At 38.2% G+C, this 15,636-nt stretch overlaps 1 protein-coding gene across 2 annotated transcripts in view; it reads right to left on the bottom strand.

Annotated features, from left to right (window-relative positions):
* The window catches only part of GABRG2 (gamma-aminobutyric acid type A receptor subunit gamma2), a 62,454-nt gene extending 47,720 nt beyond the window's left edge, over positions 1 to 14,734 (bottom strand). Inside the window, exon 1 of one of the 2 annotated variants that reach the window (XM_086851642.1) lies at positions 14,127 to 14,734. In XM_086851642.1, coding sequence (XP_086707768.1) covers positions 14,127 to 14,233 — 107 coding nt within the window. In that variant the 5' untranslated portion in view covers positions 14,234 to 14,734. The remainder of the gene's footprint in view (positions 1 to 14,126) is intronic. The other variant, XM_086851641.1, reaches the window with a different exon arrangement.
* Positions 14,735 to 15,636: the final 902 nt, after the last annotated feature.

Below are 15,636 nucleotides of genomic sequence, written 5' to 3'. Positions count from 1 at the left end.
TGGAACAGACTGCCCAGGGAAAAGCTGGAGTCACCAGCCTGGAAGTATTCAAGCCATGTGGATCTGACATTTGGGGACATAGTTTAGGAATGAACATGGAATTATGGGGTTAATGACAGGACTCAATGATTTTAGAAGCCTTTCCAGCCTCAATGATTAGATGAATCTGTGCCTTTACCCTGCTATTCTATATTCCAAGTCCACTTCTCAAAGCCTCTCCTGTTGTAGCAGCCTCGTCTTGCTCCACACTGCACAGTGATGTCAGTAACTCCTTCTTCATGGAGTCATGGCTTCTTGCTATTGTCTAAATAAAACTCTGGTTGTACCATACAAAAAGTCAAATAAATTAGCCATAGATGCCTGGTCAATTAGATAAATAGCTGTGGCAGCCAAACCAAGTAAAAGGAAGCTGTGGGCAGCTCAAGAGGAGTTCAGACCCTGACAAGCCTTTGTCCTGAGGCCCTGCAGGCTCAGGGCAAAGCAGTGGCTGTGCTGTGCTGCTGGGCTGCAGCTGCAGTTCACACATGGTACTTCCAAAAATCATCACATAAATTGTGATGCAAAGCTGCTACATCTTACTTGCCTATTTACGCCCCACTTTTCCAGAGACAATTTCAAAAATAAATACTGGGGTCCTGAAAATTTTCTAAAAAGCTTACTTTGGATATGTAGTCCATAAAGAGAAAATCTCACTATTCAGCTCTATTTAGCTATCTCACTATATCCAGCTTTATATGCAAGAATATCAGAACCTTTTTCATGAAAAAAATAGTCAATTGCTTTAAAGGTCCTAACTAATAAATGGTAGGGTGTCTCTGTAACATTATTTTAGTGAGAAGAAACTGTGTATGGGCTCACTCAGTGTCTTATCTTTTTTTCTTTTTCTATCAATCTCCAAGAAGTAAAATGTAAGGTGCATAACATGCAAATTCTACCTAGCTCTGAAGTTTTTGATGTTTGAGTGGGCTAGGCATAATGGTCTCTGCAAAGTGTATCTTTTCATCCCTTGCATTTGAATGTGACTCGTCAAAACACCAGGAAAGTAGGAGCAATTTCTATTCCATACAAATACAAACATATCTCCCAGAATTCTCTTTTTCCTCTACAAATATTTTGGCAAATCTTTTTTTACTCTTGTCAGCATTATAGAATTTTACTTTATAAATTGTCATTGCTCTGATTATGGTCAGAGAAGTTTTTCCTTCTCCTCTCTCTCCTTTTCCTATTTTTCTTGTAAAAGGAATAAAAATTTTAGGGAAAGATACTAGAAACTTCTTTTATAAGTAGGTGTTATTCAGGGCTAGAGAAAACTGGATGCCTAACTGGAAAAGAGAAGGAATAAGAACAATAACCAAATACAAGCAGAAGCTATGAGTGGGTTTGATTTATGTGTATAACTCTCTACAAGGGTCAGAAGTAGTACAGATGTAACCATAGACATATTCCAAAAACATTATTTTGAAATACTGCATTGGCAGCCAAGTTTATCCAGCACTATTACCAATTTATTTCTGAAATTTCTGGAGAGAAGAAACCATATTAAGGTCCAAGGGAGGCAGACTCATGTAACTAGAGTTTCAAAATATGTTTAGCAACGGTAAACAGGGTGCTGAAGATGCTACAGAAAATGATACAAAGTCCAGAAGACATACAGTGGTGAAAATGTTTACTTCAGTTTGAGAGATTATATAAGAGGATTTTCTTTTCTCAGTGTCTCCTCATCTCCTGCAGTCTGTGCTGTGGCTAAGTCAAAGGATCCTCTAAATGTGCTGCTGAGACTGTTTCAGTTGAAAACCTCTGTGTCCATTCAGGCCACAATGTCCAGTTCCTCATCAGGTTTCCCTGGCTCCATCAGAGCTCTGCAGAGCACCCACAGACACAGCAGCAAGAAGCTTTAAAGGTGAATCAATACAAGACCAAGCAGGGACAGGCAGATGTTACCATCTGGCATTACTGGTCCATGGCCAGCTGTGGGGTCTCCTCAGAAGAGATCTAAGCTCCAGCTACATGAGATATTATTTCTGGAGATTGTACTTCTTGTGAGCATTGAAGCAATGTCCACAAAGGAATTCAGGGTTGCTGCACAAAGCATCATGGTAACTCAGGCTCATAGGCAAAATGCAGAAGATTTCAGACCCCATTTTCTGTGATGCAGAGGAGGCACCATGAGGCTTCAGAGATTTTGTTTTTGTTTGATCCATAGGATCAAAAACAAAAGGAGCTTTTGTTGGTCCTTTATGGATCTTACCCAAACTGCATAATCAGGAACTCTAAAAACAAGAGTCTTTCCATGAGCTGAGCAGATGCTGATGGGACCATCAGGTGAGGATGGACACCTAAAATTAATGGGAGATGAGCAGAAGCTAAGGATGAAGATGTTTTACTAATTGTTGCATATCTCCCACATGGATAAATCCATCTTCAGTTTGCCCTGGCCACAGATCCAGCAGCTTTTTATGAGCTACAGACTTAGGCAGAATAACTGACGGAGTATTGATAAAAAGAAATTCCACTGGAAGCCACTGAAGTAAAACTTTGCATGCAATTTATCCTTCTGAGATCCTGGGGAATTTGGCAAACACACCTCAGTATAATTTGTTTAATTAAAAACAGGTGCTATTCTGAGATTTACAGTTTTCCAGGACAGATTACCAAAGAAATAATTTAGAAGTGAGGACATAAATGGAATACATTTGCTAGCAAATGTTGCATTTTTAGCTTATATCTGTCAGATTTTCTAGGATTATGCTTTCCGTACTGCCAGCTGCTCAGTATTCTGATTTTGTGCAGAAAACCATGTTGGTAAACATTTAAACACAAATGAAAGTGTTTTCCTGGATAAAGGCTTGAATACTTAAAACCTTGCAAAACCAAAGCCCAGCTTATCTGCCCCAGCCTGTTTTCCAAGGTGTCACTGCAGACATGGCATCTTTGTTAAAGAAATACATTGTGTACAAAGTGTTTGCAATTGTTGCTCGTTAACTAAAATGAGAGATCCTATTTAAAATATGCACTATTTATGATTGGAAGTAATTTGACTATTAAACTTCTGGGCTTTTCATTAAATCCTTTCATTACTATTTTATTGAGGAGCTCAGTACATTGCATATGCAGGTAATGATTGCAGATAACAAATGTTGCTAATTTTTTAGTCTGAATATATGTTACATTAAATTTAATCTCATTTGTGCTTATCTACTACAGAGAGATGAAGAGAGATAGAGCCTTGGGGATGGTAACAGAAGAATTTATTTCACAGATATAGCACCTTTCCTCTTTCTCTTTTTTTTCCTTCCTGAACAAATTGTATAATTAAAGCTGCTAACAATTTTCCCTTCTAGTATTCTCCACAAGCCTTCACAAACTCAGAACTTTTTACCATAGGAACTGAATTTCTTGGTTTCTGGCTAAAGATTAATTTTATTTCAAAGCCTAAAATAAAATCCACTTTTTGAAATCAGTAAGGCTAAAATTATTCCTATTCCCTTTTAATATCAAATATGTATATATATATATATATATATATGGGTTGTTTTCACACATATAATCTCTGGATGACAGAATAGTAAATTTTGGAACTCATTATAGAAATAATCCCTATTAAGAGGTATACCAGAGTAAAAGTGGTTGGCTATTATGTGGTTATTATTCACTAAGTGGGTAAAACAGTGGTTGAAAGTGGTTAGATATTAATAGCAGGCAATTTGGAATTGCTTAATTTAATTTTAGAGCAATGAACCATCCCTGGAATTGGTGGTGAGAAGAAAGATGCACTGTCCTCACCTGGACAAAATAGCAGTACCTTAGATTTACAACCTTTTGACATCAAGGAGGCAGAGCTGTGGATCTGGATCACAATAACCAGTGCAGAGAAGAATGTTTCCATGTTGTTCACCATCATTGATTCTTAAATATGGCTTTCAGAGCCTGGACATGGAATTTAGGAATTTGGCCCGAAAGATTTGTCATGGCTTTAATCTCATGTGCTACATTAGAGCCTTATTAAGGTTTTAAGTAATTTTAAGTGCATTTTATAAGTCTTTAAAGCAGCTTAGTGAGTTTTTTTTTTGCATTTCCTTTAGAAACCAGTAAATGAAATGAGAAAAGTCATTGTTAATGTATTGTTGATTGTTCTTGCCCCAAAGAGCATACAAATATCCAATAAGTTTATTCAGTACAATGTGGTCTATGATACTGGTTAATTATTTGGCTTCAGTAAAAGAGTAGCAATATTTGTAATTGCATTCTAAGGACCTCCAGGTATTTTACTGCTGGTAACTTTCCCCTCTTTGAAATCCTCACCTTCCCAGAAAATAGTGACTTCATTACAGAACAAGATTTTAATACTCAAACACATCTGAGGCCTCACAGGCTGGAGGAGCAGAATGCATCATTTAAGTTACATTCAGAGAAGCCAAAAGGTGTCTTTTCAGTACTCAAGTTCAGCTAAGACAGTTCTTGGCAGTGTAAATATTATTACATGGGTCACATGCCCCATCCTCTTCCTGAAGTCACTACCAGCTTTCTCACTTGTGTTCTTCAAGTGTGGAATGTCTCTGGTCTCTGACTCCCAAAACATACACCAGGCTGTATGCACTTCATGCACTCTTCATTAATTTGAACATGATAAATCATCTTCCCAATCCCTGCACTTGTTTTCTATTTGAAGCATAGCAAGCTTCTTGTCATTATATTAAGAATGCACGGTTCCAGTCTTCATAACTGACTTCCAGACCAGGTTTAGTTCTGCCTCTGATTCATAGCAAGTGTACAACATTCCTGGACTCAGAGCTGAAGTCCTTACTCCTTGAGTTAAATAACTCTAAGGGGTTATCTATGAGTAATTAATCTAAGAAGGCCAAGCTGGCTGTAATTTTAATTATATATCAATTATTTGGTGGCATTCTTCATTCACTGTGGCCCTGTTTGCCTTTCCAACTACACTGTACTCTGTTTGCCTAAACTACTAAACTGCTTTATCTGCTTGGGCCATGGTATCACATCTGTCCTGAAAATATTGTCCATTCATAAAAATAAGAATGAGCATATAGATTTATGTTATTGATTTGGGGGGGGTCAGGTGATTCTTTTTTCTGCAGAGAGAGTCAGTTCAAAAGCTTAAATTTTGGAGGAATGGCTCTTATGGCTATAAAAGTAGAAACCAGAGGGAAAAAGTCATTGTAGACTCCTTGATAAACTGCCTTCCTTTGCCTGCTTCAGTATCTGATGCCCACCTGATTGAAGCCTTTTAGTGCTAACTTGTATATGAAGTCTTTTGTGTCTTCACCTGTTTTTGGAGAGGAAAAGCAGAGCACAAACTCTACCACCCTTCCATGGGATGTCCACAAAATGTCCAAGAGATAACTGATCTTTGTGTCTGATTATCATGGGCACATCACATTCTGCTTTGGTGACACACTTTTCCACCTTTAGCAAACATATGTGGGGTGCAGCAGGTCCCAGAAGTTCATCACTTAATAATTTATTGATTAACACATTGATTAGTTCAGTAAGACCTTCTAGCACTATCTGATTAATTGCTCTTAATCGTTCTCTTTCTTGTTCTTTCTCCTGCTATCTCTTTTTCTCTCTCTTGAAAAATAATCTAAGGGAATTAAATGAAAGTGGAATTTAGTGGATAATCCTCAGTCTGTTACAGCAGGCAGAGCTCTGTTTGGATCTGAAGATATCTTGCTATGGATTAACGAAAGCTTCATATGACCAGAACTTGCTATCTGTGTTACACAATATAACACTGAGCCACTAGTGAAGGAAAACACTCATTTTCTCATATGATCCACTATTTTTGGGGGAGGAATTCTGACAGAAGGTTATTATGGGTATGTATATATGGGTATGTACACCCTTCAATGTGTATTTCTCATCAATGTATAGAACCAGACGTATTTTTCAGCAGAACATAGAGCATTCAAAAAGTTGAAGAAGATAAATAGCTCAGAAAGAAAGGTAGCCTTTTATCTCAAGGGTTCATATCAAAGTCCAAGATGACATTCAATAAAAAATACAATTTCATACATGACTACCTGCATCATTTGGAAAGAGCTTATGCAAGCATAAAAAGTAAATAACTTCTCATTCCATTCCTTCCAAAAGATCATTATTATCCTTCATTTATTTTAAATAGCTTTTTTACATATATTGATCTTTTATTTCTGGTAATAATCTGTGTATGTTGGTATAGGTATGGTAAAAATGATATTTCTTTAATGTTTTGCTGGCTGTCTGCAAACAGATGAAAGTTCTGTCTTGTAAGACTAATATTTAGTTTCGTACACAATGGCCAGATTTCACAGCTAGGCCTACACATTGTGTTGTTCTTTACTGAATATGTGTGAAAATGTCCTTCCAATAGATCTGAAAAAATAGAACTGATCCTCAAGATACAAAAATCTGTTTTCAACAATAGTGATTTTCTCTTTTAGTGGTGATCAACTGTTGCACTAAGATTCTTGTATGATTTACTGAATTTCTATTGCCTGCTTTCAATTTGCACTAACCATAATGTAGTCCTTACTCTGGGTCAAATCAATGGTATTTTGTGCCATTTATTTTGCATCTGGCAGCTGCCAATAGCAGAGGATAAAAGCAAAAGATAAGGGCAGAAATATTCCTGGTAAAACCTCTCCTCTTCCAGAAACATGCAGATAGAGATTTCCTATAATGAAATGCTATCCAGTGATAGCAGTTTAATGGATTTTAAAATATTTTTCTTCTCTTTGAATCTGTATAAATATTTGGGCTCTGCATCACCTCACTTATTAAAAAGAAAAACATTTTCATAAGTTTTCAGACAGGGATAATATCATTGCATGCTCTATGCCCTTTATGTAAGAGAGAACAAGTAAGGCTGCTGTAATCAACTTTTTCTGTTTTGCTTAAGACATCACATGAAAAAACATCATGCAGCTGAGGTAGCCATTTACATCGGAAGGTATTTGTTACATTTCTCTTCTGCTTATGCAGTCACTGGTGGTTTTCATCAGCATTAAAGCCTCCTTTTTTGACAGCAGTTGTGTTAAAAATATTACTGTTATATAAATAAGAAGATATCACTGTGTGTCAGACTGAATACTCAATATTCAGTCTGACAAGACTTGCATATTAATTTTCTGTCACAACTATACAAATACCCCAGAATCACGCTAGATATAATCCTCACTATTCTCTCAATAGTTTTCTTCAACCTACCACCATCACCCCTCTTTTACCTCAGTTTGTCTGAGCCAGTTGGCTGGTGTTGGAACTTGTGAAAATATGTATCTCCCTCTACCCACTCTTTTTTCATATGGAGGAAAAAAAAAATATAGTCATTTTGTAAATTTCTCACATTGAAGAAGATGGTTACACATTCTGATAAATTAGGTTCTAACCACTTCATATGAAAAATTTAAAAGCAAGTAATATTATTTTCTGTTTTGCTGTTTTCTTTATTTTTTGACTTAAAGCTAAAACTCTTCTTAATTAGAAGAAGCAAATAAGCAGGTTACTTCTGGACATTGAAATAGGAAACCAGACCCAATTCAAACAGCAAAGCTCCTAGTTATGGCACCAAAGCTCTTCTGAAACAGGTGCTCACCTAAATAAAGTGTCTGTGAAGATATTTCACCTCCACAGGTATACACTCTAGGAGAATTCAGTCTCTCATGCTCTGCTTTTTACAGCATCATGGCAATTTAGGGGGTAATCCATTATCACAAGGAAGCATGCAGAATGGACACTTTATACTGTTCCTTTCTCATCTCTCCATCACCTAAAATCCCTCTTCACCCTGGTTTTTGTATGTTGGGAATTTTCCATAGGGGCAGTTGTAGTCCCTAATTTCATTAGTTCTCAATGAGTTTTAGTCTCATTCCATGAGAAAGGATCTTCCTTACCTAATAATAACAATAATTATAGTTAACTGACTATGGTCATGGGCTTTTTTTTTTTTTTCTGTAATTTATTGTTCTTTCCTGGTACTTTCTGGGATATTTTTGTTCATTGTATAAGGAATGTATCTTGTTCTAAGTACACAGCTTCCCAGAAAGTTCACATCTACTTCCAGTGAGGTTATCTGGAGGTCCATTTCTATCATCAGCTGTCATGTCTTTTCTAAAAAGAAAATGAATGCATCTCTCTCTCCTATACTGTCAAGAAGCTTCCCTGATTCTTGTTCAGAACTTCCATTCACAGAAAACAGTTCATTTTCTAGAATGGAGAAATTCCTTTTTGTCCAGAGGGCCAGTAAAAGACTTATATGTCACTTAAGATCAATTTACATTACAGTCTGTGGGCTGGAGTGTAAAGTTTTAGCTGATCATCTGTATAGAATAGAAAAGAAGGAATGAATGAAAAAATATTTAGAATATGGTAAATCAGTTAGCTGGAATTTAGGTTTAGAGCTTTCTACAAAAGCATTATGCAGTGTAAAAAACACTTTTTGAAGATCCTTACTGAGTTACAATTTAACTTTGGGTGATTTCCCAGTTCCTAGATGAACACCTGTAAGAATATATACTGGATATGCCCTGGCTTTTCCTTCAGCAACACACTGACTTCAGTGGAACAGAGATTAATGAGAAGATAAAATGAGGCCTGTCATGTGAGAATATTCCCAGAACTGCTGAGATTTGCAGCATTAGGTGTTGGAGAGGATATTGGCTTCTTAGTAGGCAAACTGGGAAAATGGACAATTATGTCTTATAATTCATGTTAAAAGAAATTTGTATTGCATTAGAAATCTGTTTAATAAAATACAACACTAAACAAGCTATGAAGCATGATGATGAAAAAAAACCCACCTCTTCATCTCTGACATTCTGTATCAGGTTTTGGGATTTTTTATCTTAATCTCTGTATTTATATGTATGTGTCCAGACTCTTTTCAGTGGTGCCCAGCAGTAGGATGAAAAGTTATGGCCATAAACAGAAACACAAGAAGTTCCACCTCAACACGAGGAACTTCTTTATATTAAGAGTGGCAGAGTCCCAGAACAGCTGCCCAGGGAGGTTCCTGGGACAGAGAGATTCCCCCTCTGGAGACATCCCAAACCCACCTGGACACATTCCTGTGTCACCTGCTTCAGGTGACCCTGCCTTGGCAGGGGGTTTGGACTCGATGGTCTCCAGAGGTCCTTTCCAACCCTAATGATTCAGTGATTCTGTGATTTTCTGAGCTTGAATTCACATTAATGAAACCCCCAGCTTCCACTCTGTTTTTCACAGTTCTTTTGACTGTTCTTCAGTCTTACACAAGTCACTGCCAGTCTCACACGAGCCACCTCTTTTCCTGCATTATTTTCCTGTGAGTGGGGCTGCAGGTACAATGGTTTGCAAAACTGCAGTTCAGACTGCACCAACAGAGAACCCCAGGACACTCCAGTCATCTTGATAAATGCTAAAAAATCAGTAATCAAATGATCACCCTAATAGAATATAGGAATATATATATGTTTAGGAATATATATAATTTTTACAGCTGGAGTAGCTGACACTCATTGTAACAAGGGGAAGGCTGAAGGGTTCTGAGCCAGCTTCAAAAGAGCCAGTGCATCTCTCTGCAGGACAGTGCCAGGCAGAGATATTGGCCTTAAGACTGCTTTGGAGCTTCATCAAATGTATGTCTGCAAGGTACTGTAAAAAATCAACCATCCTACAAGTATGTGCATCTGTTTCTGGTCACCTGTGTCTAATGCTTTATCTAATAATTTAACAATTCATTATTCAATTCACAATTCATTCTCTATTGGAGAAAGGGGTGGCCATTACTTAAGCATATAGGAGTTTAATTGTATTAGGACTGACTTCCCTCAGAGTCCCAGCAGTTCCCCTTGACAAGGCATTTGCTTCTTTTCCTTTCATCCATTCACTCCTATTCTTCCCTTTTAAATTTTTGTGCAAATGTTACAGAATTTAGTGACATATGTCAGTAGAGCTAATGTAGCATTAATGAAAACAATGCAAACACAATCCAAACAAACAAGATTTTTCCAGACTACCATTAATCATGAACATTTTAAACCCTAAAAACCCTAAAATATGATTTGGATGGCCATAAAGAAGACATATAATATGGATAATATGGGAAGTATTATATTAAAAGAGCAGATTAATTTCCTAAAGTATTTTTACTGTAGTTAATTTCTATAACTTTTTATTATCAGCTTTCACTTTATAGATTTTTAAACTTTCTGAAAGACGTCTAACATCACTTTCCATACTCACTGGAGTATTTTGGAATACATGAGTTTTGGCATGCAGGTTGTGTTTAGGTGGTTTAATCACTACAGCAGAAGTTAGTTAAAGGGACTTAACTGTTAGTTCAGTGACTGTGGTCCTTTTTTTTGCACCACCAAGTTATTAATAATAGAATTTAACTTAATTTTCAAATCTGCTTTAGGTCAGTGGTTGTGGTAGTCTTTTTATGCCAATAACAGTTGTTCTAAGTTTGTGTGCCAGCATTACAGCTCACAGGATGCAGGAATGCAGCATGGCTATGGAAAACTCCCAGGCAGGCCTTGTTCCCCCTGACTTGCTCAAGCAGTGCAGGTCCTGTGTCCACACAGCTTTAGCTCTGCTGATACAAACACTGAAGTATATCAAATATTCAGTTTCATGGTATCATAGGTAAGGACAAAGCCATATTTTAATAGCACTTAGTTCCACATCTTCTGTCACGACACTTCTATAAAGGGGATCAATCCCTGTGAGGTGAGAAATTGTCTCTTGCTGAGCAGCTCCTTATTCCAGTGAAGGGACCCCTGGCTTAGTGCTAGTGTTAGACACTGTGTGAAAGTATTGCAAGTGTGTGAGTAAATATAGCTGCAGCATTAACACCAAACTGATATCAGCAAGTTTACAGTAATTCTAAGTGACTGTCCATCTGAAGGATATTCTTTTAGTCCTTGTTATTATGTCACATCACTTTGCAAGAGCAAAAGAATTTTATTTACACCCAGGTTCATTAATTTACTAATAAAAATAGATGTACTGACTTAGGCACCAGATTATTTTGATGCTAAAATGATTGCTTTATTTATGGGGAGTATTTTGATCAGTCTTGACAGTCTTCAATTTTAGGCACAACTTGGGCAAAAACAAGAGAATAAAAAAGTCTCACATTTCCCATCTGAACATTAATTTCCTCTGTATTATGTAGCTTTTGATGGAAATTTGTTAAAGCTCTGTAAAAATAACTGATAAACCCCATATAAAAAATGTTCAGAGTACAGCTTTAAATAATTTTGAAACTTTGCTGGAGAGTTCTATTACACATAATGTTTTAAATACATGCTGCATGTTCAATAAGGACAGCCAAAAAACTAGTTCCAATTAAACCACATTAGGTGTACAAATATATTTTTTAAAAATAATTTTAAATTGTCTCCTGATCAGAAGACTTTTTTATGTACAAATTACAGAAATTTTTTGGGGAGCTTGATCTGACTGATTTTCACTGAACACAGCTTATGTGATCCACTGCACACTGCTGTTACACTTATCTGAGGGGTAAGATGAGGAGGGAACTCTATGAAAGAAGTTTTCAGTCCAGTTATGAATGTTGAGAAACCAACTGGAAGAAAGCACTTCCTAAAACTTCAGTGTGCCCAGCTGTAAGGATGTGCTTTGTGCATTTCATAAAACTGGTACAAATTCTCTAAAGCTAAAATGCTGCAGTGTTGTAAAATGACATTTTTTCTGAATTCATTCATGATTTACTGAAGTCAGTGCTAGAACTTTAGCTACTTCCATTAATGCCTGAGTGGTTAACTTTTCTTTTTTCAATCTTCTAAATAGTAATGATGTCACAACAATAAATTTCTCTATATAGTAATTATTTGTATTAATAGGGTTCAAACTTCTGCACAGTTATGGCAATCGAATGTGTTCAATTACTTTGATCAGATTCTGCAAATACTTAAACCTCTGTGTGTATTCTGATTGATGTCAACACATTTATTTATTCAGATGTTTAACAAGTAGCATCTTCGTTACTGTTCAGTTGGCCCTCCAGAATGTCAGTGCCCAAGTGATACACAATACAATAATATTTCCCACCTTTTGATTGGATTTTAAAACTCATCAATGATTTCTTAATTATTTTTTTAAAAACATTAAAATTTAATTTTGGAAAAGTTTTTAGAAAAGAAAACCTTTCATTGTGGTTATAAATAAATGGTATCTAAGTTCAACTTTTATAACTGTCTTGGTCCTTAAGTTTTCAAAACTAATAGCAAGGCTTCTTCCACAATGGGAGGAGGAAAATGTCCTGATTGTTAGAATTAAAATCATATATACATTGTGACTCATTTAAAATGTTTTTGTAAAGCACTAAGAAAAAATTTCCCATTACTTGTAACTATTATTTCTTGGTCTATGATTTATTCTTTAAATTAGGAGGTCAGGAGGCTGTCACAGGAAACTACTTTGGCTATCAGCTGTGAACAGAATACAGAAGTTTTTGCTGAGATAAAACTTTAAGTTGCATTATGAAGGGTTTCTTATAAAGCTGATGAAATAATTTTGGCTAAATTCCTCTCAGGCAATGCTTTTCTCAAAGATGAGTGAAAAGAAAGAAGTGTGCTAAAATAAGTATCTGAGATTATTTTAGTGGAAGTTTTATGTCTAAATAATATGAAAGCCTGTGTTATAAAATCCTGTAAAAGTTGAATTTTCCATTTTTGTATTCAGGTAGCAACCATAACTGGTTCTATAAGGGTCAAAAATACCTCACACCTATCTTACTCCCAAAGTACCCTCATAGTAGGCTCATTGAGTTTTATCTCATTTTCTACTCAATATTCCACCATTTTTAGTTTCTTCTCACAGGAATTCTTTACAAAGTTCTTTATGTGTGATAAAGTTATTTGAAAACCTAGCAACTTTTCATTTCCTCATCCTATCATTTTGGCCTTTTATTTACCTTAAAACTAAGATCCTACCATTGGAGGTATGAAGTCTGATTTTTCTTAAACAAAAAAAACCCACAAAACCAAACAAACAGAAAGAACACACATTTTGGTATGGTAGTGTCAGGGTAAAAGGAAGGAAGGAAGGAAAATAAAGTAAATTTGAGGAGTGTGTGAGAGTGTGTGAGTCCAGCATCAGTGGTAGCAAGGAGAGCGGGCACTAACTTGTGGATGGTATCGGTGACACCATGGCTTGTGCAGCCCTGGGGAGAGCTCTGTTGCCATTTGAAAGGCCACACACTGTCGTGCAGAGACATTTTCTCATCTAACCTGTTAAATGCACAGTCCACACATTTTTGCAGGAATGTCTGTTCCAGCGCAAAGCTTGGCACTGCAGCAGTTCTCCCGCCCTCCACTCCATGCTCATCCCCATAGGAGCTCCTGCTCCCTGCGCTGCTGGGGTTTTCACCCCTCTCCATCTGGGTGCATGGTGCACCCTTGCAGCCTGTGCAGGGTGTGTGCCAGCAGAAGGTGTCGGCTGTGAAATGCTGCTGGAAACATTCAGCTGACGCCAGCCCGAGAACCATCGCATCCCCTGGGGAGCCACGGCCGCCGCACGGGAGGGATGCGCGGGGCCGGGGGCTGGGAGGGACCGGGGGGCTGGGAGGGACCCGGGGGGGCTGTGAGGGACCAGGAAAGGCTGTGAGGGACCCGGGGGGGCTGTGAGGGACCAGGAAAGGCTGTGAGGGACCTGGGGGAGCCGTGCGGAGCAGTGCGGGACCCGCATCCTTGTCCTTGGTGCTCAGCCCCGGCCGCGCAGCCCCGCACAGCCATGATGGGGATGCCCGCTCCGGGAAAACAAGCAGGAATGCAGCGACATCCTGCCCACAAAACACAGCTACCTACAACTCCATGCACCGGAGCAAGCAATTAATTCAGAGATAAAAGGCTTCATTAATATGGCACCAGATTCTATGAACACCGCGGCATGTACCACCATCACCCGCTGCTCGCCCTCCCAGCCCATGGCAGAGCCACAGCGACCGTAAGAGAAATAAAACATTCTAAGATCGAGGCTGCTAGAGACAGATGAATGCAATGCCACTATCCAAACCTCTGGCATTCTCACGACAGCTCAGCAAATTCGCAGATTCTTCACCCCCCCCAGCCCTCCCTCTCCCCCCAGCCTCCCAAACAGAATCAGAAAGGACATCTTACCGCTGGATGAGAGAGAGGAACACAAGTGCCCACACCATCATTTTGAGAGAAAATGCAGGATTCAAGAATGCAGTGCTCCCCAGGCTTGTTGGATTTGGAGGAATCATCTCTATTCCAGACCCCCCCCCCCCCCCCAGCTTTTTTCCCCCCCTTTCGTCTTGGTTGCAGATGGATCCGTCCCCTTCTTTAATTTTTCTTTTTTTTTTTTTTTTTTGGTAGTAGTTCTCCCTCCTCCCTACCAGGTCCCGTCAGTGGGATGAGACATTGCACCCAGCTGCCGGGAATTAATATGCAGGGGGAGAAAAATTAGATCTGCACAAGCCTTTTGCAGATATAATCAGAAAACGTCAGCTCAGGCAGCAGGCAGCAGCTTCCAAATCTAGGGAAATAATATAATTGGGAGAAAAGGAAAAAAAAAAAAAATGAAACCCAAACAAAAAGTGAAAATCACAGACACAGAATAAAAACAGTCAAGGAAAGGAGCACATACATATTTACGGAACTGCTGACACACATGCAGCAAAATCCAATAAAACAACAAAGAGTAAATGGGGGGGGGAAGGAAAGAATAAAGCAATGGAGCTTCTGCCTGAATGCAGATTAACTCTGAGGTCAAAGTGGAAATGATGCACTCTGCTGCAGCACAGATTAACACATGCGTGGTGTCAGCCAGGGTGCTTTTTAACCTTTGATTACACATATGCAGGCAGCCTGGATTTTCATTTTGGAGCCGAGAAGGATTTGGCAGGCATAAAATAGGAGGTTTGGAAGAAAAGCTTGCCCTATGCTGCTGAGCATCCTCATTTTTCTAAACAGCGTGGTAATCGTGATTGCAAAGGGGGAAAAAAATGAAAGGTTGGATGGGGGAGTGGAAAAGGGAGGGATGGTTGTTGCTAAGTAACCCAGGAAATGGGGAAAGCAGCATTGGTGGAGTCAGTATGAATGAGGTGATTTAGTGTGTGATAGGATTAGGGGGAACATGCAAGGTTTTTACATCCCCTCCCCTAATAAAATGAGGTTACACAGACACAGGAACTTCCTGGCCAGAGGGGAAACACTAGAGGACTATGGAAGATGAATGCTGCCGAATTTTGGAACCAGAATCCCCAGTTCCATTGTCCAAAAATGTAATTTAGCAACTACTAGTGGAGTAAAAAATTCAGGGAATTTAACGATTTCCTAAAGTAAGAGCACTTCAGTCAAAAATAAGTATTTGAACTACGATCTACAATAACATTTTTTTTACCTCCCGTATTTTTTCTGTCTAGATCAAAGTAAATATAGACAATAACAAGTCTACCCAATGACATTTATGAACTGGGAATTGGGAAAACTTAATCACCAGGAGCATTTTTTTTTAGTCCAAAGCCACTTTTCTAAAACTTAAGGGAGAAATAAATAAATAATTATCCAAAAGAAAACTTAAATGATGGGAAAGTGAAATTTTCCAAATAAAATAAAAGCCGCTGGACTTAATCTAGTCTGAACCAAATTTGGCACTTGGATTCTG

The sequence above is a fragment of the Cyanistes caeruleus genome, chromosome 15 (genome assembly GCF_971803275.1).
Source record: "Cyanistes caeruleus chromosome 15, bCyaCae1.hap1.1, whole genome shotgun sequence".
Taxonomy (NCBI): domain Eukaryota; kingdom Metazoa; phylum Chordata; class Aves; order Passeriformes; family Paridae; genus Cyanistes; species Cyanistes caeruleus.
Note: the sequence above shows the minus strand (reverse complement) of the source record. Positions and strands in the feature narration are given on the sequence as shown.